This window comes from Microtus ochrogaster, linkage group LG1 (assembly GCF_000317375.1).
Source record: "Microtus ochrogaster isolate Prairie Vole_2 linkage group LG1, MicOch1.0, whole genome shotgun sequence".
Lineage (NCBI taxonomy): Eukaryota > Metazoa > Chordata > Mammalia > Rodentia > Cricetidae > Microtus > Microtus ochrogaster.
The window spans coordinates 44,501,783-44,529,034 of record NC_022027.1 but is presented as its reverse complement, the minus strand read 5'-3'; the positions used below and the strand labels follow the sequence as shown (position 1 = coordinate 44,529,034).

Below are 27,252 nucleotides of genomic sequence, written 5' to 3'. Positions count from 1 at the left end.
CGTGAGGGAGTTGAGGCACAGGCTGGCAGTGGGTCCTTTTCTGTCACTCTTCTGGGTCCACTTTACCTTGCTTACTTCCCCAGGGGTGAGAGAAAGGAAGAATCAGGTGAGACCCAGCAGGGGGAGTGGGTGAGCTGGCCCCATGGCCATCTGAGTATGTCCTTGGGTGTGGGTATGGGGTGTGGGGCAGCAGGGTGGGAGCAGCGTGCAGGCTACCAGCACCAAATGGTGCGCCTCTCCGGGGGTGTGTGCAAAAGGCTCCAGGATAAATAGGAGACTCCCAGGGCTGGGCGACACCGGAGCCCGCTGGCTGCCCGCCCCGGGTGTTTCCCTGCCCCGTAGCCAGGCTGCCTGCTGTGTAGTTTCGCTTCCTCCTGGCTCAGGGATTAGTTTCCAAGCACCCGATCGGTGCCGGGGCCTGGGAAGGGCACGAAGAAGGAGCAGGGAGGCTCTTCCAGGGGCTGCCCTGCCCCGCACAGCACGGTTGATGGACCCGGCCGCCCCGGCCAGCGGCGTCAGCTCCCTGCTGCTGCTCCTGGCTCTTGCCCTGGGTAAGTGTCCAGTCCGGGAGCTGCAGATCAGGAGGAAAGACAAGGTGCTGGAGTCTTGATAACCTTGATCAGAAGAGGGAGGCAGCTAAGTTAAGATCCCGCCTCTGGGTTGCACCTGCTGGAGGCTTCCCCGGTTGTGCGCGAGGCCCCGGGGCGGAAGCGACTCTGTGGGCTAAGCTGCTGGGTTGCGCTCAGGTGGCACTGCCGGTTCTGTGTGCCAGGAGGAGAACCCGGGGGAGGTCTTGGTGGGGACCCTGGAGGCGTATAGTAGGTGGGTGAGGCAGAAGCAAGGGAGTCTACACTGAGGAGACCAGCAGGAGGCAGAGGAGGGAACTCCTTTCATACAAGGGCGAGGGAGAAACGTGCCTTTATGTGCATGTGTGCGTGCGTGTGTGCGTGCGAATGTGCGTGTATGTGTTTTCCAGGACGACTGTTGCAGCTATCAGTGGCCTAGGAGGAATTACACCCCCACACACCCCTTTCCTCTTTGTCTTTTTTCTTTATTGTTCCGTTAGGGAGAAGCTGAAGCTGGGAGTGGTCTCTTCTGAGACAGTTCTGTGATTCTTCCTTTCACGACTAAATAAACAAAGATAAATTTAAAATAAAGAAAAAATATATCAAACTGCCTCACTTGGGACCTGTTGTCTCCTACTTTAAGAAGTCACAAGAGAAAATATTACTCTTCATTTGAAAAGTTAAGGTCAGCTGGTTGAGAACTCCTGGCTCTGGTTTCTGAAGGAGGGAAGAGAGGAAAGACAGGTCCCTGGGAGCCAGAGCTCAGAAAAGAGAGTGGGAGCTTCGGGCGGCACCTTGATCTCTGTTCTCTGAGTAGGGGACAGGAAGATAGTCTGGTGAAAAGTCCAGCCATCTTAAGACCTCTACTTCGAGGTCCCTGAAGGTGCTAGAAGGGCATGGGTGCTAGTGATATTTCCTAGTCTTAGGTGGGGTCTAAGGAAGACTGAGACATTGGGAGGAGCCTCCCACGGGCCATCATGTTATTAAATCTCCTTCCAAACCCGAAAAAGGGATTCTGCCAGTCAAAAGGGATGCGGTTGTCTCTCAAGGTGGAAAAACGTTTTGCATTATAAGTGAAAGTTTCTTTGACTTTGTCTTCAGAATGGGAAGGGGAGATAAAATGATTGTCAACCTGGTGGCATGTGGATTGGATGTAGGACCCAAGTTAGAGAAGAAAGGTTGGCTGAGCCTGCTGTAGAAGCGGTGGAGTGATGTGGACCAAGAGCCTTGACATGAAAGTCCAGAGGGAGCCCTGATGCAATGATCAGTATCACTTCGATGCAACGGGTTCTCTCATCTTCTCTCTTGTCTGGACCCTTAGTCAAGGTCTTCATCTTGCTAGAGTGAACAGAAATGCTAAAGTGTATAAGAAGTGGGTAAAAGAATGTTCAAGAGATTCTTCGATGTTGTTCGTGCACTTATGTTGAGTTGGGAACACCACACTGATGATACAGAACAGTTAGGGAAACATTCAGATAAGCAGTGATGGGAGAGCTCCACGGTGAATATGGAAAGGTGACAAGAAGCTGCAAGACAGATATGTGTGGGTACCGGGAAAATCTGAGAAAAAGAGAGGCAGACAGGGTAGATGTGAGCAAGGCAGAAGCATTTAGTAATGGGATATTGATTTCATGGTAATTCTCTACTGGAAAAAGAAGCAGTTGGATTGAGAGAAAATGTAAACAGGTTATGAAGAACCTAAAAGACAAGTCAGATTAAACTATTTGATCAGAAATCAATAGGCAGTTAAATAGACTCAATTACAACTCATGAATGGAGGATGTAAACAATGAATCAGAGGAGATAAAATTAGGTGCAGTGTGGGAGGAGAAGGGACGATGGGCTAAATAGCTTGATTGTCTCGAGAGTATGAGTTAAACATGAGCTATGTTGCTGGGCCAGGAGAGTCAGGAAAGAAATGGTATTTCATGGCTGATGGATATTTCTTCCTTTACTGTCACACTGTCTCTTTCATACCCCCAACCTGTCAAGAGACAAGAATGGAAAAAGAAATCTTCTAACCCAGTGTTACCAGGAAAACCTAAATACAGAGCCTCCTTGATGCCTGATGAGTTAGGAGCTTGGGTTCTGTCTCCAGAACCCTACATGCTTGCAGAGTGCCATTTAATTTTTTGGCATCATTGTTTCCATTAGGCATTCCTACGTCTATCACATGTACACTCGAAGTCCCATTCCTAATTTAAACCATATGTTATGTTACTTTTGCAAACACTGGGAGCAATGCAATGTGATGTGAGATGACCCGTATGACAGTGGAAAGGAACACTGAGCACTGTTGCTGAGCGGAGGGGAGAGCTGGTTCCACCCTGCTCTTCCGGGACTCTAGGATACCTGTAAGTTATACATTTCTTGACATAATTTTCTTCCTTTGTAAAATGTGGAGGTGTTAGGTTTCCATTATCATATTCTTCACAAAAATGCACAAAACATTATTATTAGCTAGGAATAGCTATGTGTTTTTAGTATAGATGCATCTAAAGATAATGGGGGCACTTGGCAGATTGATCTATATAGGGTAATTATCATTCTCATATATATGAAAACTCGGTGATGCTCCCTTTACAAATTTTATTAAGAAATAAGTGAGTTGGAGATAGAAAAAAGTATTACACAAAACAGTTAGTTTTACATGATACAAATAAATTTAACACACATATTATAAACTTATATTTGTATTTATACATGTTGATATATGTACTTAATATCCTTTATACATATCGAATTGGTTTTATTTTACAAAAACTACCTACCTAAAAACATTTTTATAGAGTCACTGGAAACCTTGGCTTCGATTTCTTGTCTGTATTCTCTTAATTGTTAATCAAATTCAGCCTTGGTTAGAAATCTAATTCCAGTGGTCGAGAGGGCACCATTCAGCTGGAGATATTGAATACTGCCTTGTTATCCTTGTCACTGTGTTTGAGACATGAGCCCAGTGGGATTAGTCCTAGCTCTTAGAGTTGGAGGTGAGAGGTTGCAGTCCAATCTATGTCCTGTATGATTCTTGAAATAACAAAGAAGTCAATTCCTGAATTCTTGCCTGTAGTGTTGTCACCCTAGGCCCCATTTGCATTTGCTCACTGTGTAAAGGCCTGAGAACCTGAGCCTGGTTCAGGTGACCACCACTGGTGACTTCCCAATGGCTTATATTCCAAAAGCTAGCATTCACTGTAGACACTGTGAATATACATCCCACAACATATCCTATGGTTGTGGTTGACAGTCCCTCTTAAGTCATAAAAAAACTTATGGATTTACAATGTACTAATGAACGGGTAGAACTAATGATAATAATATTACATCTAAATCTATGAGCAAGCGTCAGGTTACAGATAACATGTTTGCTTTCACCATTACACTTTGATAATGATGTATTGCTTCTCATAAGTGAGAACTTTGGAGGGTGGGGATGAGGTAACATCTGCAGTGTATCCTGTATCTGTCACGCATTCCACAGATATAGATTGATGACCTTTTATGAGAAAGGCCTATATAATTGATGGCCATGCTTGAATGTATTTTCATGACACTTTCCAACACAGAGCACTTGTTCCTAAGATAGGTGATAACAAACTTTAAGGAAAAGAATAGGTTTTGACTTAAGGTTTATACACCAAATGCTGTCTGATCTGTCAAGTACATAATATCATCATTCAGTTATGAAGCCAACACCTTTCTTAAGACACCTAATATAACAAGCACAAAATTCTCCAGATGAAGTAGTTCCCAGCCTCCTGTCAAGATGATCTATGTTTTTTGTTTATGTGGAGAACTTGATATACAATTAACTTACAGAGTTGCTTAAAGTATCCAGGGACTTACTCATCACACAGTGAGCTGATTTCCTAGTTCTTTATGCTACTCATACAGATAGAGTATCTGTATGATTGCCCTTTGTGTTACAGAATGCTCACAAGTCACACTGAAGAGGAAGGCAGCCCAACTGCAATGAGTATGTTTTCAAGGCTGATGACTATATCTTAAAAAAGAAAGAAAAAAATCTCAGTGGCTTAGGTGAGTCTTTAGTGGTGAAAATTTAAAGAAATAAAGAGAGGTTTTTAGATGGTTGGAGAGAGATGGGGTATTTAATCGAATTCATATCAATTAAGTAGTTGCCTACATTGGTTATCAGCTGTTCAAGTCAACTGGCCATGAAATACTTTCATTCATTCTTTACATTTTTGAAGGATATGTAGATTGTTATTTATTGACTTAAAGTTAGTGGCATGAATTACAGAATGAATGCATCAGTGTTCGCATTCAATTTTCTCGTTGGAAAGTGTGGCATGGGTTGTATAAAGGAATGGGTTACTAATAGAACATTTTCATCTTTTCAAAATTATAAGTTTATTATTTGGCCTAATTTGCTCATGAGGGGGTTGCATGAAGAATGCCTGGCATAAAGTAGAAATTCAAAATAATTAGTTAAATGAGTGGGTAAATGCACACAGCTGTTGGCGAGCATGCCCCCATTAAAAATGCAACAGGTCCCTAGGCTTTCTTCATATATGTTATGGTTATGTAGCTTGGTCTCTTGTGGGACTCCTGACAATGGCAACTGGGACTGTCTCTAATGCTTTTACAGGCTTTTGGGACTCTACCTCATACTAAGTTGCCTTGCCCAGTCTTAATACATGCGGAGGTGCTTAGTCTTACTGCAACTTAATATGCCATGTTTTGTTGATACTCATGGGAGACCTGCCCTTCCTAAACAGAAATGGAGTGGACGTGGATTGGAGGGTGGGAACAGAGGGGGGCGGATAGAGGAATGAACTGGGAGAAGAGGAGGCAGGGGAAACTGTTGTTGGGATGTAAAATAAATAAACAAATTTATTTTAAAAATGTAACAAGGTCAAGTAAATCTTTTGATTTTTGTGTTGCAAAACAAAACCCAACAGCTCAGAGATGCTGTAGGACATGTTTCTTCATCTCTTACTATGTGGGCCTGGTGATGGAGGGGTGAATGAGACTTCCATAAAAGCAGTCTTCTTTTGCAAGAAGTAAGATCATTTCCTCTTTTCTGTGTTGAAGAGTCAAACTTACTATACCCATCTTACAGGCTGAGATCTAGGGCAGATTTGATTGCTTAAAAAAAGCTATTCAAAATAAGTCTTTGGAGATTTGGAGCATGTTTGAGGCCCTGGGTTTCATATCTAACACCAAGGAAAGAAAAAGAAGTGATGATGTGGGGAAGGGAAGGACAGCAGGCTTGAGGTAGTCTCCTGTGGTTCATCAAAAACGCTCTTGGGATGTCAGGTAATTTGTCTCTTGTTTGATTAGAACAATGCTTCTCACTGATAGTGAGTATGAAGTTGTTATATTCATGGGCTTCTGGGTGATATTTAATAGGAAAAAAATCAACAAAATACATTTCTGGTAGCCGTTGTGGACATCGGAATAGATTTGCTTCAGAGGCTGTTGTTCTTGGACTTGTTAGTACTGGAGAAATCACCACTGATTCTAAATCCCACATTAAGATGGTAAAGCTACCATTTGCCAAGTTTTAAACACATGGCACACAAACCTTTATCCTTTCTTCTTGGATAGCTTCATGGTCCAAGCTGTCAAGTGCAGGAATGGATCCCAGACAGAGCAAGGCCAAAGGATTGTCAGTGGAACAACAAGTTTGGTGGACTTGCACTTGCCTTCCTCTTAAGTATCTTCTTAGTGGTCTGTCCTCTCGGCTCCTGATGGACACAGGATGCTTCTGTGTACTTAGATCTCTGCTGGATCTTTAGTATAGAATCCCAGCATCACTGCTCTTTAGGCTTTGGGGGATCTTTATAAACTTATCTCTGTACCTATTGTCCTATTTGGTCTTCAGCACAAAAGTAGTAGCCAACCAGTAATGTAGAGACAGGGCAGACAGTGGTCCAAAAGACCAATGACTTATTTATTCTATAAAACATATTCACCTAATAAAGGAGCTAGATTTTCGTTATTAATCCCATTATGTAGGAGGAATAGAGTGACAGGGATCATGCAACAAGTCCAGGTGTGCGGCTTTATTGAATATGAATTTTAAACTGAGGAGTACCTAGGTGCTGATAGATAAGCATTTATTGCTGAATGTGACAGATAGGGACAGATAGGATGCTAAAAGCCCAGGTTGTTATACTGCATTAATATAGAAAAACTGACAATGGATTCACATATTAAATAAACCTGAATACGTCTGATGATTCCTGCATCTTCCCAGGTCTTTTTTCAGCCATGGGACACCCACATGCTCTTGTGGGAAATTGGGGGAGGCTATTCTTTTATACTATTCTAGATGATATCAACTTGCTTATTAATGAAATTGGTTAAAAGTCTACTCTCATTTGGGCTAATATAGGAGTTAGGAGACAGACTCAGCCAGACCATTGACTGTAATCCCTGGTGCTATGAATTACTAACTCTGAGGCTTCAGTCCCTTAAATCTTCTCAGCCTTCAAAACCTCATTTACAAAAGTCGGTAGGAAGGGAACCAAGGCTATTGCATGGATCACCCTCATCACTCTGTGAAATACCTACAGTATATCCAAAGAGTACATTCTAGGTATGCATAATCTATGATATGAAATCACAGGAGAAGTCATTATGACCAATACCTTCTTACCATTTTTGTTGTAATTTTGAGCCTGGATTTCTGATTATAATAATAATGTATAAACTAATTATACATTCTTTGTCTTTTGTCTGTCAAGTTTCTGATCTGCAAGTTATGAAATAGGTAATAGACAAAAATTCCCCAGAGAATTTTACTTTGGTTGATTTTGCAAGGAAAATGTGTAATATAAATTTGCAAAAATGAAATGCATATCTATCCTCTGAATACTAAATGTCTCCACAGATTCTTCTTTACCTGCCAATTCCTATCCTGATTCTTGTAAAGAGCTTCACAGCACTGCGTAACACTGACATAGACAGAAAGTCATCCTGTAGTGGCTGAATGTATTTAAAAGGCGATTTTGATATTTGAAGTCATCTTATCAAAATGGGATTGTCTCATTTCTTTGAATTACAGAAATAATTACCTCAATTAACATGAAATAGATCTGTCATTTTGGAAGAATGGGTAGTGATGCAATGTCAAAATTCATTTCTAAATATCAGAAAGATGAAAAAGATATTATTTCATAAATTTTAGGAGAAAATTTTCAGATTCTTTAGATAGCCATTCAAAATATTAAGTGGTTCCATCACTGTCTTATAACAGTGAGATGATTCCTTAACTTTTCCACATCTCACTCTCTGATCTACTCAAGAAAATCATCATCACTACTTAGGGACACAGGGTCATTTTGAGGACAACATAGAATAATACAAGGAAATATTTTACCAGGATAATCAGAAAACAAATGGCCAGAGCAGCACTACTATTCTTTTTGAATAAGTTTCAAAATATTCATAAATATAATTTGTAAACTAGTAATAAAATCACTTTATCCATTAAGCTAAATGAATTGATAGACTTTGTGCTTTGAGCAAATGAGAAGGAAATTGCCCCCTTTGTTCATTTCTGGAGGGAAAGAAAGCACGTTTTTGTCCATAACCATGACAGAGGTCCTCAGATTGCTTCACCCTTATATCTGAGCGCCTAGAATCATGTTTTTATATAAGAAATATTGAGTAAATAACTTGCTGAGCAATGAATGTGAGTTAGTCCAGGAAAGCATTTCTAGACCTGTATCTGCTCATGTCACAAAGTGTTTGGTATAAATTTTAGACTATAACACACACACACACACACACACACACACACACACACACACACACACACAGAGAGAGAGAGAGAGAGAGAGACAGACAGACAGACAGACAGACAGACAGACAGAATGCATATGTGCATGTGAGGGCTCTTCGGTAACAAACATGTAGGAACCCTTTACTTTCTTCCAGAACTCTTTGTATTTGTCTTTAGATTTGCTAAAAAAAACTTATTTTCACTACACGATTCCTTACCAAGATGGCATCTGAGCCTGGTCTCTCAGTGAGGTGACCTAGCAGAATTTCATTTATTTGTGGACTTTAGTGTTGATAACCACCGTTAACAACATTATCAATTTACCCCAAAGTAGGGCTCTTCTGTCCATGGCACAATACTTGGGATCAACAGAAAGCACTATTGTTGTTTATAGAACATATAATAATGGGAAAGCTCTAAACTTATTATAATTTTACAAAAGTACACCCACTTATTTTAAAGAAAGTCTGTGACTATTAGGCATCAATGAATTAATAAGAACTATTTATTTATAAACAATTATTTTCTGAAAGGACTTTATAATATGCTGGGTTAAAATGTTTATCAAAAATGAAAGAATATAGACTGATCTAATTTCATAATATGGGTTAAGTATGATTCCCATACAAGGAGTATATAAGGGCTGGATGATTGAGAGAATCCACTGACGGAGTAGAGACTGGTGGCACTTCTTCCATGACATCGGTGGAAGAGTACATAGGAAAGACTTAGAGGTGGGTAGATGAATAGCTGCTATTTTTAGGTGTGCAACAGAAGAATGAGAATGTTCAAATGCCTAGAACAGAAAATTGATTTTGTGGTGTATCAAGGGAAAGACTGGACTACAGAAAGAAGGGCTTTCTAAAATGAAGCCTTTAGTCAGGACAGTGAATTCTTGATGCAGTGTTCTCTCCATGGGGTTCCTAGGGACTGGAGCCAAGAGATTTTGTCATTCAGATAAAGTCACATCTTTTAATGACAAGTGAAGCTTTAAAATATTCTATGGTTTCTTAGTTGTCAGTTTCTTTGAATGCTGAGAAAAGATTTAGACTGCCTTTCGCCTTGCTCCCTACTGTTCAGTGATGGACTGCCTCACCTTAACCAAAAGTCTGGACCAGTGGTGTGTCCCATGGTTCTTTTCTTCATTTTGTATTTATTAGATAAGGTCTCATTATAGAACTCAGGCTGACTTTGAACTCATAATCTTCCTACCTCAGACTCCTGAACGGTGAAGTTACAGGTATATACACCATGCTCAACTTTCCTAGTCCCCACTCACTCACTGCTAGGCTTTATAAGCTTGGAGATGGCTTACAACTTGGAGGCAGCAGTAGGTTCATTTTGCAATAGCAATAGCATTTTTAAGAGAGACAAATGTTTAAATAATCAATAGTGTTAAAAATTTTTAATGATTATGATTTAGTGACATATTTGAGAGAATTGATTCAAGACCCAAGACGGTAGGAACCAAAATGGAATGTACTTTATTCTTTTATCTTTAAAGTTCTTATTGCATGGAAGCTCTATAATATTCAAGAACACTTTTGGGTTTTTTTTGTTTGTTTTTGTTTTGTTTTGCTCTTTTCTAATTAATGTCAGAGGGTCTTCACTGGGATGTAGTAATAATGTATAAAGGTATTACTTTGGTACCCTCAATAGGGCAGTAGTAGCACGGTGAAGACAGTGACTTTAGTGTGCAGAAGAATAGATGAGGAACTGGTCAAAGGCAAAGGAAAACTCTTCTGATACAAGGCCTGAGAGAAGAGTGGAGGATTTGTAAACATTTCAGTGTAGGAATTCATCAGCTGTATTGACAGATCACGGATACACAAGGAAGGAGAAGCAAGGATCACAGTTCTCTCCAAAGCTGACTGTCTGAGACAGAGAAAGTGTATGGTACCATATTTGGGAGAAGATGGTTTTGTTGCAGGACTGTGATCTGCTTTTGGGACACTCAATGCCTGATCAGGATCGGAAACTATGGAGGACAACTGGAAGGTAGAGGGGTGGTACCCAACCTGGGCTGTTATCTCTGGGAATGTGTAAAGGACACATCATCATTCCTCATCCCAGACTTATCCAACTCTTCTTTAACACACCCCGAGGACTCTACATTTTACACAGGCTTTCTAGGAGAACAGTGTTCCTTTAAGAGTAATTGTAAATATATGTATGTAGATACTCCTCCCTTCAGGAGATGGAACTTAATTCCTTGACACCTTTCAATGAGAACTGACTTAGTGACTTGTTTTCAAAGAACAGTATAACATCACATGTGGAGTGCTTTCTTTTGTTTTCAAGGTTGAATGATGTCCTATTGCGTGTATATACTATACTGTCTTTACTCATTTCTATGTTGATGAACATTGACATTGTATCCATGTTTTGGCTAATCCTACTGCTGTAGTGATCATAGGACTACAGACCCCTCACAGAACTCTCGATTTCCATGTATTTGCATATGCACCCAGGAAAGGGACTGCTGTGTTTTTGTGAGTAATGTAAAGTAGTCAAAACCAGAACCAGAAATGATGGTTCATCAACTCAAGAAGCTGGGATAGGGGAAATATTTTCAGATTAAGATCAGCCGGGGCTACTAGTATGAACCAGTCTCAAACAAAACAAAATAAAGACAAAACTAAAAAAGAAAAGCTGTAGAAGTAGAGAGTAGACTGCTGTTTTCCAGGGGCGGAGGTGGTTGAGAAATGAGGAGGTATTGCCCTAAGGATGCTAGGATTCAGTGATGCAATATGGCAATCCTGGAGATTCCCCACAGAGTGCTGAGCTTGACCATGCACATACCATGCACCATGTATTTAAAACATGTTCTGAATTCCTAACATGTAACAGAATGTGAAAGGGGAATGTAGTGACTGTATAGTGAAGAAGTCTGGTGTGAACACCTTAACCAAGTAATTCAGGTTAACACAACAAACCCGTCATTTAGATGCCACGTATTCTCTAATGCATTATAATGTGAAGAATGTATCAACGTTGTAGTATTAGTATGCTCTCCAATAATTCTAACCACAGCTGAGCTATGTAAAAACAGCAGACAATTGGAAAACCGAGGGGCAAACTGCAGGATGCTTAATGTGTCAATGAGGTCATAAGCACTAATGAAAGACAGTCCTGTTACAGGGCAGAGGAGTCGAAAAACCTAGACACAGAAAGATATGAGCAGCAACACTGATGCATTTAGAATAGCTCTGGTACATATGTCACAGTCATGTGACCAGGTTACATCAGAGGCAGCTAAAAGTGTGAGAGAGATATTAATACTTAATGCCTTGCAAGTTTTTAATAAATGCGAAATTCTAATATAAAACATCCTCTTTAAAAAGAGACTCCTGTTTGAACAACGACCTGCTTAGGGAACAGGGCTGGTTTTGATTTCGACCATTCTTACATGTGTAAGAAGAAATCTCAGAATTGTTTGATTTGCATTTCTCTGATGGGTAAGGATGGTGAGCATTTCCTTAAGTGTCTTTCAGCCATTTTAGATTCTTCTGCTGAGAGTTCTCTGTTTAGGTCTATAATCCATTATTTTATTGGATTATTTTTTCTTTTGATGACCAATTTCTTGAGTTCTTTGTATATTTTGGAGATCAGTCTTCTGTCTGATGTGGGGTTGGTGAAGATCTTTTCCCATTCTTTAGGCTGTCATTGACCATGTCCTTTGCTTTACAGAAGCTTTACAGTTTCAGGAGGTCCCATTTATTAATTGTTTCTCCCAGTGTCTGTGCTTCTGGGGCTATATTTAGGAAGTGGTCTCCTGTGCCAATGCATTCACGTGTACTTCCCACTTTCTCTTCTATGAGGTTCATGGAGAGAATTTGGGGTAAAGGGATCACTCCTGCATTGCTGGTGGGAGTGCAAATGGGTAGAGCCCCTTTGAATGTAAGTATGGTGATTTCTCAGAAAATTAGGAAACAACCTCGCTCAAGACCCAGCAATACCACTTTTGGGTTTATATCAAAAGGATGCTCAGTGTGCCATAAGGACATGTGCTCAACTATGTTCATAGTAGCATTGTTTGCCATAGCCAGAACCTGGAAACAACATAAATGCCCCTTGACCAAAGAATGGATAAGGAAAATGTGTTACATTTGCACAATGGAGTACTACACAGCAGAAAAAAATAACATCTTCAAATTTGCAGACAAATTTACACTCACTTCATATTGAGTGAAGTAACCCAGACCCAGAAAGACAAATATCATATGTACTTACTCATAAGTGGCTTTTAGACATAAAGCAAAGTAAACCAGCCTACAATTCACAATCCCTGAGAACCTACACATCAATGAGGACTTTAAAAGAGACACACATGGATCCAATCTACATGTTAAGTAGAAAAAGACAAGATCTCTTGAGTAAATTGGGAGCATGGGGACCATAGTAGAAGGTAGAAGGGTAGGGGGGAGGATGGAAGTAGAGCAGAGAAAAATGTATAGCTCAATAAAATTAATAAAAAATTTTAACAAAGAAAACAGGGCTGAAGTAGAAATTGATTGTTTCCCTGACTACAATGTCTCTAGCACTATGCTGGGCACACTATGCTGTCCTGGTAAGTAAGTGTTCAGTAACTGAGTCTATGAATGTTTTGTGACACTGGGTGACACTGCAGAAAAGGAAATGGAGGCAAAAATCATAAAGAATTGTAGAAGGAGGCTGCTTGTTTGTCCCGGCTGCCCAGCTGTTCAGCCCTGAAAAAAAACACACAGAAACTGTATTAATTAAATTACTGCTTGACACATTACCTCTATCTTCTTATTAGCTAGCTCTTACATATTAATTTAACCTATTTCTATTAATCTGTGTATTGCCTCGTGGCAGTGGATTACCGGCAGTGTTTCGGCATGTTTGACTCTGGCCTGGGCTCCACAGCATCCCTTTGACTCCGTCCTCTTCCTCTCAGCATTTTGTCCAGTCCTCCCTGCCTACCTAAGTTCTGCCCTATCAACAGACCAAGGCAGTTTCTTTATTCATTTAATAGTAATTACAGCACACAGAGGGGACTCCTACATCAAAGAATAGGCGAATGGATGTTCCCAATGGTAGAGTCGAGTGGGGTGAGGGGATTTTTGTTTGATAAGAATAAAAGTTCCAATTTTACAAAATGAAAAGAATTCCAAATATGGGCAGTTTTCACAATAATTTGAATGAATTTTCTGCCATTGAATTATACGTTAAAAAGGCAAGATTTTAACTTTTATGTTATGTTTATTTCATCACAATAAAGAAGAGTTGGGGGAAATGAGAGGCTTGAAGCAGTTTCGTAGTGTTGAAGGTTTGAGGCTCACCCTATGGATGCTGGGAGCAAAGAGGATGGAAAAGCTAGCTACATGAGCTATGGTCATCACTGGTGCCCTTTCTCCAAAATCCGCCTATACAACTTAACACTTTTGAAAAGCAATTTTAACAAAGGTGCCCTCCATGTGGTTCAGAGTATAAGTTAGACTAATAAACTCAAAGTCTATGGAAGACAAATCTCACTTAATCCAGGAAGAATTCACTTCCCATATGAAGCTTTGGAAACAAAAATGGAAGTGAATACTCCAGGATGTGGTGAGTTTGCCACACCTGGGCACATTGAGGGGTGTTCTTAGAACTGATGGGAAACATGCAGAGGTGATCTTCAGTAAGAAGGCAAGTGGACCAAGAGACTTCCAGGGAGTATTGTATTTTTATGAATACCGACTAATGCTAGTTTAACTTGAGGCTACTTTAAAGGTTAGGAGATCTTCAAATGAAGAAGCTGCCAGCCTCCCCTGAGAAGATCAGAAGAGGCAGAGCCATCAGAATTCGAAGCCAACATTGAAGAAGAAAATTATTTGATTCTTTCCCACCCAAACTTGGGTTCCACGACTTCCTTCTCATGGACCTCTTCCTGGAAAATAGCAGTAGTCTAATGCCTGAGAATGTTTCTACCTTGAAGATTCTTTGGATTTGATAGTTGAGTAATAACTATTATACCTTAGTGTGGAGAAAATGGGAATCACAGCTATATCTGCTAAAATATACTGCTGAAAATTTCAACCACTGCTATATAAGAAAACTGGGAGAAAACTCTGTGTTTGTTTTTAGATTAATTATAGTCAGTCTGTAATGGAGAGCCAGAAGAGTGGCTGTGTGTTGATCAAGTGGCTCTGTGTTGCAAGACAAGGTTGCACACATAGTTAGAAGCCTCCCACCCACCCCCCCTTTAGGCAAAAGCCTACTAAATGACAACCCATTGTTTTTTTTTTTTTTATTGATTTCTACTCAACAGTAATCATCACTATTACGCATGGATTGAGTGGTTTTCTAAGACTAATCAGCTTCATAATTGTGAATCTGTCTTTCATGATGTGGTGAGCAGGCATTGCAAAGAGTCAACTGGAAAGATGTGGTGTGACTGTTTCTTAATGAGTCTTATTTTCCTAAGTCACACGGGGAAATCAATTGAATTATTTCACAGTCACAGCACACACATCAAGAGGGCCCTTGATCCGTGAGACTTTTTTTCTTTTTATCATTTCTTCCCTAGCCACACAGCTTTGCCCACAGTCTCCAACACACATGGAGTTCATTTCTACATCACTGCCTCTGATTCATTTCAGTTTTCTGCTTCTTAATGACGTTCTTTTTTTCATATTTTACAAGATTACCACATTGTCTCTCTATGGGATCCCAGTATAATTTATTTCTATATTTCTTACATTTCAAAGATAATCCTAATATAATGTGCTTTTCTTTCTTCATATATTTAGTCCTTATGAACAGTTTTACTGATAAAGATAATGATAGATGTTATTATTATAGATAATAATGAATGTTAAGGGAAATTGGTTTACTCAAATTCATTTAAAGAACTTTGGCACTTTTGAAGGCTGGGTAAGTCTCCACTCTGAAATCCATTGCCTTTTCTTTACTATTGTTAAACTTGGTGACCTGTTTTCTTCTTAAAACAATGTTTTTTATATACTCCTTGATAATTTCATACAATATATTTTGATCATCTTTTTTTCTTCCAACTTTTCCCAATTCCTCTCCCTCTATCCTGACACTAAACTTCCTGTTCTTCTCTCTTTAAAACATTGTTCATTTCTCTTTAAAAAACATTGAGTCCAATTTGTGTTGGCTGATGACTCTTGAGAATGGGGTATGCCTTGAAGCATGACTGTTATATCCTGTGTTAAAAATGCTATTATCTCTCATTCTTAGTCTTTATTAGACACCAAGATATTGTACTTCCATTTTAAATAGAGTTGCATATTGGAGGAAGAAATAAATGTATTTTCCTTTCCTGATTTGGCATCAATGTGACATATTTATGGAGACCCTGTGAACTGTTTCTGTTTGTCCATGCTTCCCCTTTAGTCCTTGGGAATCCAGAAGCCCATCTTTTAGTTTGATCGAATAGGACATTTCCCAGATGAAATCACTGAAAAGAACTTGGAAACTCCACTTTATCTTGGCATACTGTTTCTCTGTTTCCTAAGAGATGACCTGCTGCCCAGATGCCTGTGCTGGAACCTAGTGAACCAATCCTATAAGCTCTCCTGCTGCCTCCCTTGCCTCGCCGTCAGCTCCTCACCCACACAGGCTACCCCACTTTGGACCTTGATTCAAATATCACAACACATGACTTAAGTCCTGGCCTCTTGTTCATCATAACTGAGGAAATTAGTAGGCAGTAGTGGGGAACTGGGGATGAGCCTGACTGGATCAATTCATTTCTCTGTACTTCCAGAAGCATGCTTTAGATTCAGTTACTGTTTGGGCCCCTTACGTGGCCGGTGTGTGTGAGTACACATGCCAGTGGGGGAGTTCTTATGTCCCTGTGTGATACAACGAAGGCACTTTTTAAAGTACCTCCCTAATCTCTTTCATTGCCTTTTCCATCATTTTCATGGCTTTAGGATTGTAACTCCTTAATCCATGTCTCAGGATCTGGCTCCTGGAGGACATGGATTGAGACGGTCTAGGCTCTAGGAAAATTCTTCAGAGCTAAGTAATTTCTGTTCTTATGGGTTTTCTGGGGAAACAAGCTAAATGTTAATGTTACACTCAGGGCAGTATTTGTAAGTGCAATAGTTAATACATCGTGAAAGACAGCAACAGAAAAGATAGAAAGGGAGTTAATTTACTTTAAGGAGAGCACAAATACTAAATTTCACCCACTTCACAATTTTTTATTTTAAGCCCGGTGTTAATCAGCAACTCCACCCTGTCATTGTTTCCAGCTTCATGTTAGATATGGCTTCTTTCTGGACGTGGGAACCACTCTTAGTTCACACATTCCAGATTCCGTTTCTCTTCTTGGCAGCAAAGATGCTATGGGAAAAGTCCTCAAATGCTTCCGAGGTTGCTCCTCATACTGATTTAAACTGTCCATGAACTCTATTAACTGTGCTTTTGGAAGTCTAGAGAAATGATTATAATTCAGTCAGTTGTTACTGAATTGCGCTGTCTCATACCTGACCTTATCAACTCTATTTGTGCCATTGACTCAACCAATAGAGTCAGCAATCCCAGCTCACATGAATGGTGTGCTGACTCACAGCCAGGAACACAAAGACCCAACACACGAGAAAGACCCCACACTGCTATTAATCAGCCAAGACCTCTAAACTTAGATCTTAAAAACAAAACAAAACCACCAGGAAGAAACAGCACATGGATATTCCCCTACTCAGTTTTGTCTCATTAACTACAAAACACATGGGAATGGTGTGTGTGTGTGTGTGTGTGTGTGTGTGTGTATGCACTGCTAGTTTGTTGCTATTGTTTCAAACATTTTCTATACAAGTGAGATTACAATCTAAATGTAGAAATTAGTCAACATTCCTTTACCGTTTATGAGAGTGAGGATGTAGCTTTGCATAAATTCAAAAGCAGTTGACATGGTAAAGTTTATACAATTCCTTTGCCCCTCTTCGTTTACACAGATGGCTAAATTTTTGCAGTGACATGGGGGTTAAGTTTGCAGAAAGAACTCTGAAGCTTAGTAAGAATCATAATCACAAATTAGTCAATTAAAATTCAGGTCTAGAATCCAAGACCTGTTTCATCTGATTGCAAAGCTGTTGTTGTTCTGTGGCTCAATACCATTTCCCTTTAATATAAATGAAGTCCCAGGGGCTTGAGTATGAAATAGTCTTCCAATTTTTAATGGAACATGGAGTGTGGTTCAAATTTTAAAATTGATATAATAGAAGACCTTGAATTCAGTAGATAAGTGAGGTCTGCAAGGTATCTAAGAAGTCTTTAATCATTAAAGTGGAGATAAATGAATATTTTGTGATAATGTATTTGTTTTTAAAATACAAAATGTTCTTGGCATTATACATGGAAAATTCAGCTCAGAGATGAGGCAAATACAACGTACATGACTGTATGGTCACATATGATCATTTTAAATAGTTGATCCAGCTGGGTTATTTCTTACCTCAGCATTAGCAGTGACTGGGATTGTGTCATGGGCCTTGTCAGGCTGTCTCCTTTTGAATGCCTGTATTGTTCCTACTGACTTCATTCCCTAGGCTGACTGGTGGGGATAATAATTTAATATATTCTGTAATTTTTAACTTGACAATCTCAAAGTGTATTAACGTAGGTAGGCTTGGGCCAGATTTTTTCCCCCTTTCGTTGGATTTATGAATAAGGTTGATATTGTAAAAGCTAATTCCAGAAATAAAAACTCAACTTCTAGTCACATAGAAGCATAGCTGACATTGTATTTTTCTTCTTATTCTGTTTTTACTGCTTTCTTTTTGTACACCCGAGGAATTCTATGGTCGTGTGAAGTGGAATATTTGATAGGCTCAGTAAAAGAATCCAAAAGCAAGATAATTCTTTGACAGTTAAAGCTTCAGACAGTATATTTTAAAAGGAACAAGTAGATGCTTTGATAATTCCCTTCCCACATGATATACTATTGAACTTCAGCTTTTTTTTCATTCTTTCTAATGGCCAAGTATCCCAACAGCTGACAGCTGTTTTTGTTTTGTGTTTTTTCTTTTTCTTTCTTTCTTTTTTTTTTCGAGGAAGAGTTTCTCTGTGTAACATTCCTAGTATCCTAGCTGTCATAGAACTTGTTTTGTAGTCCAGACTGGCCTCGACTCACTGAGATGTGCCTGCCTCTGCTCCCGAGTGCTGGCTTTGATGGCTGCTTTGAAAGGATAGTTTCTGAGTTCAGATTTGGTAGATGTTTAAAAAGCTTCAGAATTCTTAGTAACTTAATATAACTGGTGATGCTTTTGATTAGAACTTTTATGTTTTCTACATACTTATGCCAATTATTTTGTCATGTCTTTCCCCAAAATAATGCATTCTCCAGCTCATAAGTACATCGATAATTTTAACAATATATGCTTCTTAAAACTTCTTTTTTGTGAGATAAATATGGGATGGGAAGAAAATCTATAATCCAAGTTTTTTTGAGGAAAAAGGTAATTTCTTTGTCATCTCTAAGTCACAGAGTGAACTAATTGAGTCCGGGACCTTCCATGAGATGGAGATGCTTAAGGACTTTCTGAAGTCACAGTGTAAGCTTCTGAAGGTTGTGCAGTGTGCAGCTGATCCACATTAAAGGGATATGGCAAAATGCAAGCTGTACTTTAGATTAAAATATATAAAACTAATGAGAATTGCATTAGTTTTCACGTGGAGGAACTCCCCTGACCCTAGGAGCATTTGGTGATATCTGGACATTTTTACTAGTGATAGTTCAGGCGTGGTGGGCAGAGGGGCACTGGATCCTACTGACATGCAGTAGGTAAAGGCCAAAGTCACTTAACCATTCTATACTGCACAACCCCTCATGGCCAAGATCCATCCAGCCCCAGATGCCAACAGAACTTGAACTTCCCTAAACATGATGTCTTCCATGGAATATCTGTAAGGCCTTATTTTCCTATGATTTTCCCCCCATTTTTCATGATAGCGTTCCATTTGCCAGCACGGCTACCTTGACAGCAGATACTCAAAGTGTTAGGAACCGACTAATCACTACCAGATAGTGAAGGTTCTCAAGAATTTATTTAGGTATAAAATAGGGCTAAACACTCATTGATACAGAATGACTTAGTCGCCGCTGATCCAGCTCCTTTGTCTAGTCGTTCTGCCCATGCGGGAAGAACACCAATATCAAGTCGCCTGCTCTGCTCTGACCACCCAAGTGAGCGTGAGAGCAAGAGAGCGAGAGACCCTTCTCCTCAGCTCATAGTTGTCATGTAGGCAGACCAGGCACCAGGGTTTGCTGCCCTCAAAGTCATTGGCTAAACAGATCAAAGTCCCACAATTTTTCCCCCTTTTATTCTAAATAAGAAGGTTCTAATTCTAACATAAAACTATTTACAATAAGAACAACTACCAAGTGGTGTGCAGAAGAAAGAAAAGGGAATAGCATAATAATAAACAAATATAATAATAAAATAATAAACTAAAATGAAACTACGTCCAACAAGAACAATGTCAAACAAGAAACACATACTAAATGACCAGGCTGTAGGTAATTGGCAAATCACAGAGATTATTCCAATAGCTTTCCTATCCTGGAGAGTCTAAGTCTTGTATCTAATATGCCCTAGCTAAAATATGAGAGTACTGTAACTGTAGCTATCTAATCTTCAACCCCATTAAAACCCGAGGAGGAAAACAATATTACCTGAATTAGCAGGAAGTGCAAGCAAATGACTTCTGAAAGGCCAGGCCAGGCAGTGGTGGTGAAGGCCTTTAATCCCAGCATTTGGAAGGCAGAGGCAGGCTGATCTCTGTGAGTTCAAGGCCAGCCTGTACAGAGCGAGTTCCACAGCAGACTCTAAAACTACACAGAAAAATCCTTTCTCAAGAAACCAAACCTCCTGCCCACCAAAAAAAAAAAAACCCTCAAAATAATAATAATAAAAAACCAGCTGCTATTCCAGATGGACAAGCGCCCACAACCGCTGGGTAATTATTGTTTCCAATTTTATGAGAGCTTTGTGTGAAATGACCAATATTTGCATTATTATGATCACATGGATGCTGACCACTGTGATGATTCTGCTTGCACATCTTTCAACAAGTAATTAATTGATACTTGAAAAGTCATTTATTCCCCATTAAAAACTGAATCCAAACCTCAGCCTCTATAGGAAACATTTGCCCCCAAGCAGAGCTGATTTTCTTTTGGGCTTCCTTTTGTGTCACCTCTGACGTTGTTAATTGCACAGCGCCTGGATGATCTGTGCATCTCTCGGGCCAGAATATGAGAGCTTTAAGGTTAGCCTTAATATCTTTATCTTTCGGCCTTCAGCGTCTTGCATCAGTACTAAGCACATGTGTGTAATGGGTACTTGTTGACTAATGGATGGAGCAAGAGTGTTCTTTGCGAAGCAGCCTGTAGCATTTGGTAATTGGCTTTGTGACTCTTTCACTGATTTCTCAGTCTGTTCTTCCAGATCATAAAGTCCTGTGAAGACCCCAGTAGTCTTAAAATGAAGACAGAAAACCTCATGGGGTCTATGGTACTTAAAGATCTACTATGTCTTCATCCCAGCCACGTCCTTTGAGGGAAAGTTATTATCTTCCATTATAAAGATGGAAGGAGTAAATTCTGATTTGAGAGGAACTGCCTTGGCTCAATTATTAGAATCTGTTCGGGCCAAAAGTGCTTTTTTCTCCCAGAGAGGTTTATGGCCACCAGTTGTTAGCTGGAAATGGGCTGGATGGCAGTAGGATATTGAGCATATGGTGATTTCTCAGAACATTAGGAATCAACCTACCTCAAGACCCAGCAATACCACTTTTGGGCATATACCCAAAGGGGTCACACTCCTGCCACAAGGACATTTTCCCAACTCTGTTCATAGCAGCATTATTTGTAATAGCCAGAATCATGAAACAACCTAGATGTCCCTCAACCAAAGAATGGATAAAGAAAATGTGGTACATTTACACAATTTACTCAGTGGTAAAGAACAATGACATCTTGAAATCTGCAGGCAAATGGACAGACCTAGGAAAAAAAAAACATCCAGAGTGAGGAAGCCCAGAAAGACAAATATAGTATGTACTCACTCATAAGTAGATAAAGCAAAGAATAACCAGCCTACAATCCACCACCCCATAGAAGCTAGAACCCTTATCCAGAAACAGATAGAAGCAGAGGCAGAGGTCCACAATTAACCACTGCATTGAGCTTCCAGAGCACAATCGTAGAGAAAGAGCAGCGATAATATGAACAAAGGGAACAAGACCATCTTGAGGAAACTCACAGAAACAATTTAGCAGAGCTAGTGAGAGCTCACTGACTCTAGACTGACAACCGAGGAACCTACATAGGACTGAACTAGGCCCCCTATGTGCAGATGACATCGGTGTGTCTTGGGCCATATGTGGAGCCATTGGTAGAGGGACCAGGATCTAACCCTAAATGAACTGACTTTGTGGAGCCCATTCTCTATGGAGAGTTACCTTGCTCAGCCTAGGCATGGGGGAGAGGGACTTGGCCCTACCCCAATGAGGCAATAGAACAGACTTAGCTGATTTCCCAGGGGAGGTCTTACCCTCTCTGAGGAGTAGATGGGGGGTGGGGAGAAGGTAGGGGGAGTGGGAGCAGAGGAGGGAGGGCGAACTGGGATTGGTGCATAAAAATGAAGGAGGGAAGGATGAAAGAAAGAAAAAGAAAGAAAGAAACATAAGAAGAAAGAAAACAGACTTTGTTTACTGATTCTTTATATGTCATATTTTGTGTTAGGTACTGAGATTACAAAGATGAGTGATCTCTAATTCCTGAGTTTGAAGAGCCCACAACAATTGTTTGCTTCTGATTGTTCTAAGTGGGAAGGGAGGAGCAAGTACAAGATGAAAATTATAAATAATGGAAGTTTGGTGGTTGTGATTTTTTTTTAAAAAAGAAATTTCACTTTTTTCTCCTGTTTTTTTTTTCTCAACAAACAAAATGTGCTTGTAGAAAAGTTAAAAAATAGGGATGTGAGAAACTAGCGAAAAGGTTTCTCAAGTAGTTGAATTAATTTAATTTTCTGTTTATCTACCTTTTGGCTATTTAGATTCTGTTTGCTTATTTGGAAATCCACTAAAATGTACTATTAATTTTTTAATACCATTTCATGTTTGATTAGCATTTTATTGCATAAAGGTAGATCAAATGTGTTTAATTAATCCTGTATCGCTAGATTCTAGGGTAAGTGGTGTGTGTATGTGTGTGTGTGTGTGTGTGTGTGTGTGTGTGTGTGTTGGGGATCTGACTCTATTATTCAACACTCTTTCCCTTGACTGAACCTGGAGTAGGGCTGGCAGCCTAGGTTTTGAGTGGTTTCATTGACCTGAACTCAGTTTCTCATGATGGCATAGCTAGTGCTCATACCCCCTGAACCATCTTCTGCCTCCTATTTAAGTAACTCTGAATGCTTTTTAACTTAAGTCACACAGAGGCTTTTGTTGGTGAATATCCTGTGTTATTTCCATAGGAGAATTTACTAGTTTATAAGTACTGAACATGAAGGATTGCACACATTTAGTTACTTTTGTTTTATGCTTTGTGTTAAATTGTCCTCCAGAAAACAAGTGATTTGAGTTTCCACTTCTGTTCAATTTCTCCAACATTTAGTTCTTCTTCTTTCTTTAAAACTATCTTTTCCAATTTGATAACTGGCAAATCTGACATTATAAAGGCTGTTGGGGGGGGGAATCTTGACGTTAAAATTAGCTAGCCATTGTTTCCTGGCACACTGCTATTGTTTTGTGTCATGGCTAATTGGTCAGCTCCTTGTCTGCCTCGTCACTACAGAGCATCTTGAGGATCAAGTGTATCCGATCCGCCTGGATGTTTCCAAAGCTTCATGATTGTTTGTTGAATTAAATGGAATTGAAGAACTTGTTGCCTAGCAACTGTTGTCCAGATGTATAATTTCCAACAACCAATAGGAATGCCTGTTATTTCTGTCAGCTGCATAACAATGAGGCAATTTACCGAGCGCTGATTATATGCCAGGACGTGTTTGGTGATCTGTATCCTAACACATACTTCACATACTCAACACTGTCAACAAGGCTTTGAATTAAGGAGCAGCCAATTCCCAAGCCATTTTTTTTCTTCCTCTAGTCTCTTCTACCCTTTCTGATTCTCTCCCCTTTACAGCATGGACATTTTAAACATGTATGCACTAGAAAAACTGGCATAATAAACCTTGATTCGTCCAACTTCAAGAACTATTAACATGTGATGAATTTGACTTCATTTTTGTCTTTCTTTCCTCATCTTGTATCACAGACCCATAATGTTATTTTAAAATGAGGCTCAAGGCAGGTGTAGCTCAGTGGTATAGCACTTGCCCAGCAATCCAAAGGCCATGGGTCTGATTGCCAATATCACAAAATAATAATGGTTATGATAATAATAAAGTGAATTTTATGTTTTATGTATCTTCTTTAACTAATGACTATTTAAATATATTTATGTACTTAATATAAAGTACAATGTCCCTACTGTATTTTGAAATGTTTGCAATTCTTTAGTCAGATCTAACATCCAGCCCATGCTAATTTCCTGGTGGTCTTATATATGATTTCTCATACTTGAATCAGGATTGAAACAGGTACAGGCATTCTTTTCTCAGCCATTCTAACCACACCTATCTTCTTCTCAGGAAAATAGAAAATCCCTCTTAGAGATTATTAAATTGAGAGACCTAAAATTCTTAAAGAATCATTATGGGGGTATGGGTTAATGGCAGAGGGCTTGAAGAGTATGCTTGAAACCTAGGTTTAATACGAACAATAAAATTGCTTCAGCAATGGAAGTACACTTGAAAGTTAGCCTCTGGGAAACAACAGAGCACATGGCTGTGGGGATGAAATAAATAGTTCCTCTGCCATGAGTGCTCATCACTTATTTTCTCTGCATCTTCATCCATGTATTTATCTGGGACTGGGATCCCATTCCTCCACCATGCTTTTGTGACAAACCTCCACTGTGGGCTATAGACAAGTCTCCTCCCTAAGGACAGACATGTAGTTATAGGAAGTTGTCCTAACTTGAAAATTCTGTCTTACACTGAGCTGAACACATTAAGTCCTGCTGCTCCCTGGTCCTTTCCCTGGCTGGGAGAGGACTTCATGCAGCATAAAGCAAGGCTTCCTGTTGTCCAGAGTGGGGCATGACATTTAGAGAATATTTTACATTAAGCAAAGTTTCAAACTTATTTTCTGATTCTGTTTCTAATCTGAAGGTCTTGCAACTCTCCATTGTGTGGCAGCAGATGGGAACACAACCAGAACACCTGAAACCAATGGCTCTCTCTGTGGGGCTCCTGGGGAAAACTGCACAGGTAATGTTGATGCTTCTTAGTTAATCCTGGAAAACCACATCCCTTAGGTTTCATCTTTTTTTAAAAAAATAATATTCATTTTACCAGGTGGTTCTTTGTGCATGTAGTAACATACTAGGTACTGTGTTAAGTAATTTGCATGCAGTAAATTATTCACTATGTGTAAGAGTGAGATAAAAATTAAAAACAATATACTGTATTTTATGCATTTAAATAATACTGTAAGAGTGATCTGATATAGTTTTAGACAGAAAAGATGGGGAAATTTCAGGTTACAAAACTCCCCCCAAGGTCACCCCACTGAAGGTCCCAAGCCTGTAAATTGCAACTCTGTGATTTGAGCTCCAGTCTCCCTGATTTTAGTGTCTCCTTGTTTAGCCACCATATACTGAAAGTCTTAGCTACTTTTTTTGGTTGCTTGAAAAAAAAAATCTCGATAGAAGCAACTCTGTAGTAATATGAGCGGCGGGGCTGCGTCCCCAGCACTCCAGCTGCCTGCTAGCTTATGCCCTGAAATAATTACACAGACACTGTATTCTTTTAAACACTGCTTGGCCCATTAACTCTAGCCCTTACAGGCTAATTCTCATATCCCGATCAACCCATCTCTAATAATCTATGTAGCATCAGTCTTACCTGGAAAGATTCTAGCCTATGTCCATCCTGGGTCTGAGCTTCATGAGTCTGCCTCAGAGGGCAGAGCTATCGTGTCTGCCCTGGACTGGGGAGCATGGCATCTCTGAGCTCACTTCCTCTTCCTCCCAGCATTCTGTTCTGTTTACTCCTCCCACCTATGCTTTAACCTATGAGGCCAAGCAGTTTCTTTATTACTTAACCAATGACCTTCCTCCATCACAACTCCAGAAAGGAAGGATTTATTTTGGCTCCCAGTTTGAGGATACACTGTACCATGGCTAGAGCTGTGGTCCTGGGAGCCTGAGGCAGCGGCTCACATCATAATCACAGTCAGAAAGCATTGAGAGGTGGACACTGGGGCTGTCTAGTTTTCTCCTTTATATTTGCACAGGCATAGTAGCTGGACCAAAGCTGCTGTGGACATTCAGGATGCGTATTCCCTCTTTACTTAAATCTCTGTGAAAGCATCCTCATAGACATGCCCAGATGTGTATCTCCTAGATGGTTCTGAGTTCTGTCAAGTCATCAATCAAGATTAACCTTTTCTCCCAGTGTCACCGATGCCTGATCTTCCAGACTCTATTATGTGATATGTGGACTTGAATTCATGAATTCTTGGTGCCTTTTATACTTTTCAACTCTGTCTACTCCATACCCTAAAAAAAGGAAGGAGGAAAGGATTTTTACATACTTTATCTTGCAGATGCTTGAATTAATATTCTCCAAGGTGTTAGGCTGGGGTAACAGGCTGTGCACCAGATTTGGTTCTTGGACTACCACTTGCTATTGTTGGCTGATGCAAGTCGTTTTTGGTTCTACACAGATTTTTGTGATCTGAACCTCACCATGGATTATTTTTAATTTTAGGTGGAAACAATTTAAAAGTTACAGGACCATTTAAATATTTGGGTGTAGTGGGGAAGCGCCTGGTGCCTTTCCTGAGAGGTTCTCTGAACTGGGAACATGGTCACTGGATGTGAGTACTCTTTGTCTGGTACCCCAGGGACACTGTCACAGTGAGCACTGTGACAGAGCCAGGGTCATGCTGAGCAAGTCTTTCTCATCTGGGTCACCAGCTCTGGCCTGATCTTCCTATTTTATCCTTCAGAGCAGTGGGTGGGCTGCAGGATGTGCATAGGCCACAGAATCCACTGGTGTCTTGGGTCCTGCTTATGGGGGCCTGGTCTTGTTGCCCTTGTTAGGATAACAAGATCAACTTTATGTGGCTGATTGTTTTTCTTCAGTAAAATTTCAAACATAAATATGAGAGTTTCCGCATGATCCCTATGAAAAATTATTCCATCATCTTATGATTGACAAATTCAAAACTCTTCCTTGCCATAATCCTAAAGATTTTTTTCAATTTTAATTTTGTCATAGTGAATATATTTAACAGCTCTACTTTTAAAACAAATTTTAAGGTGTATCATATAGTTGTTATTAAAAGAATGATGTTGTGCAATAGATATCTTGAATTTATTTCATTGAGATTAAATAACTTTATGCCTATTATATAGCAACTCCTCATATCCTTTTTCCTCAAGAAGACATGCAGCTATTGTCTGTTTCTGTGAATTTTACTAATTCAGATGGCTCAGAGAAGTGGGAACATACACAGTTAATTCATTTTGACTGCCCTGTTTAGTATAGTATGATGTTCTCCAGGTGAATCCAAGGTGTTGTGTATTCCAGGGTTTTCTTCTTTTACATGGCTGACTATTGCCTCATTGTATATGCTGTATTCTTTATATATTCATCTATCAAAAGACACTTGGGTTATATCAATATTTGACTCTTGTGAAGGATGCTACAATGGACATGGAGCACACATATTGCTTTGATTTCCTGATTTCAGCTCTCTAGAATTAATATCCCAGAGTGGGGTATCCTGCACCATGTGGTTGCTCTAGTTTAGTTTTGGTTGAAGAACCTCCACTCTTTCCCATAGCAGCCTGGGAGAGTAAATGTTCACCCACAT

General features: G+C 39.8%; 1 protein-coding gene across 1 annotated transcript in view; it reads left to right on the top strand.

Moving 5' to 3' along the window:
• Window positions 1–218: 218 nt before the first annotated feature.
• Btc (betacellulin) overlaps window positions 219–27,252 on the top strand; it is a 45,443-nt gene continuing 18,409 nt past the window's right edge. The window contains exons 1-2 of the mRNA XM_005359484.2: window positions 219–551; window positions 24,540–24,638. Of these exons, the coding sequence (XP_005359541.1) occupies window positions 488–551; window positions 24,540–24,638 (163 nt within the window). The 5' untranslated portion in view covers window positions 219–487. The remainder of the gene's footprint in view (window positions 552–24,539; window positions 24,639–27,252) is intronic.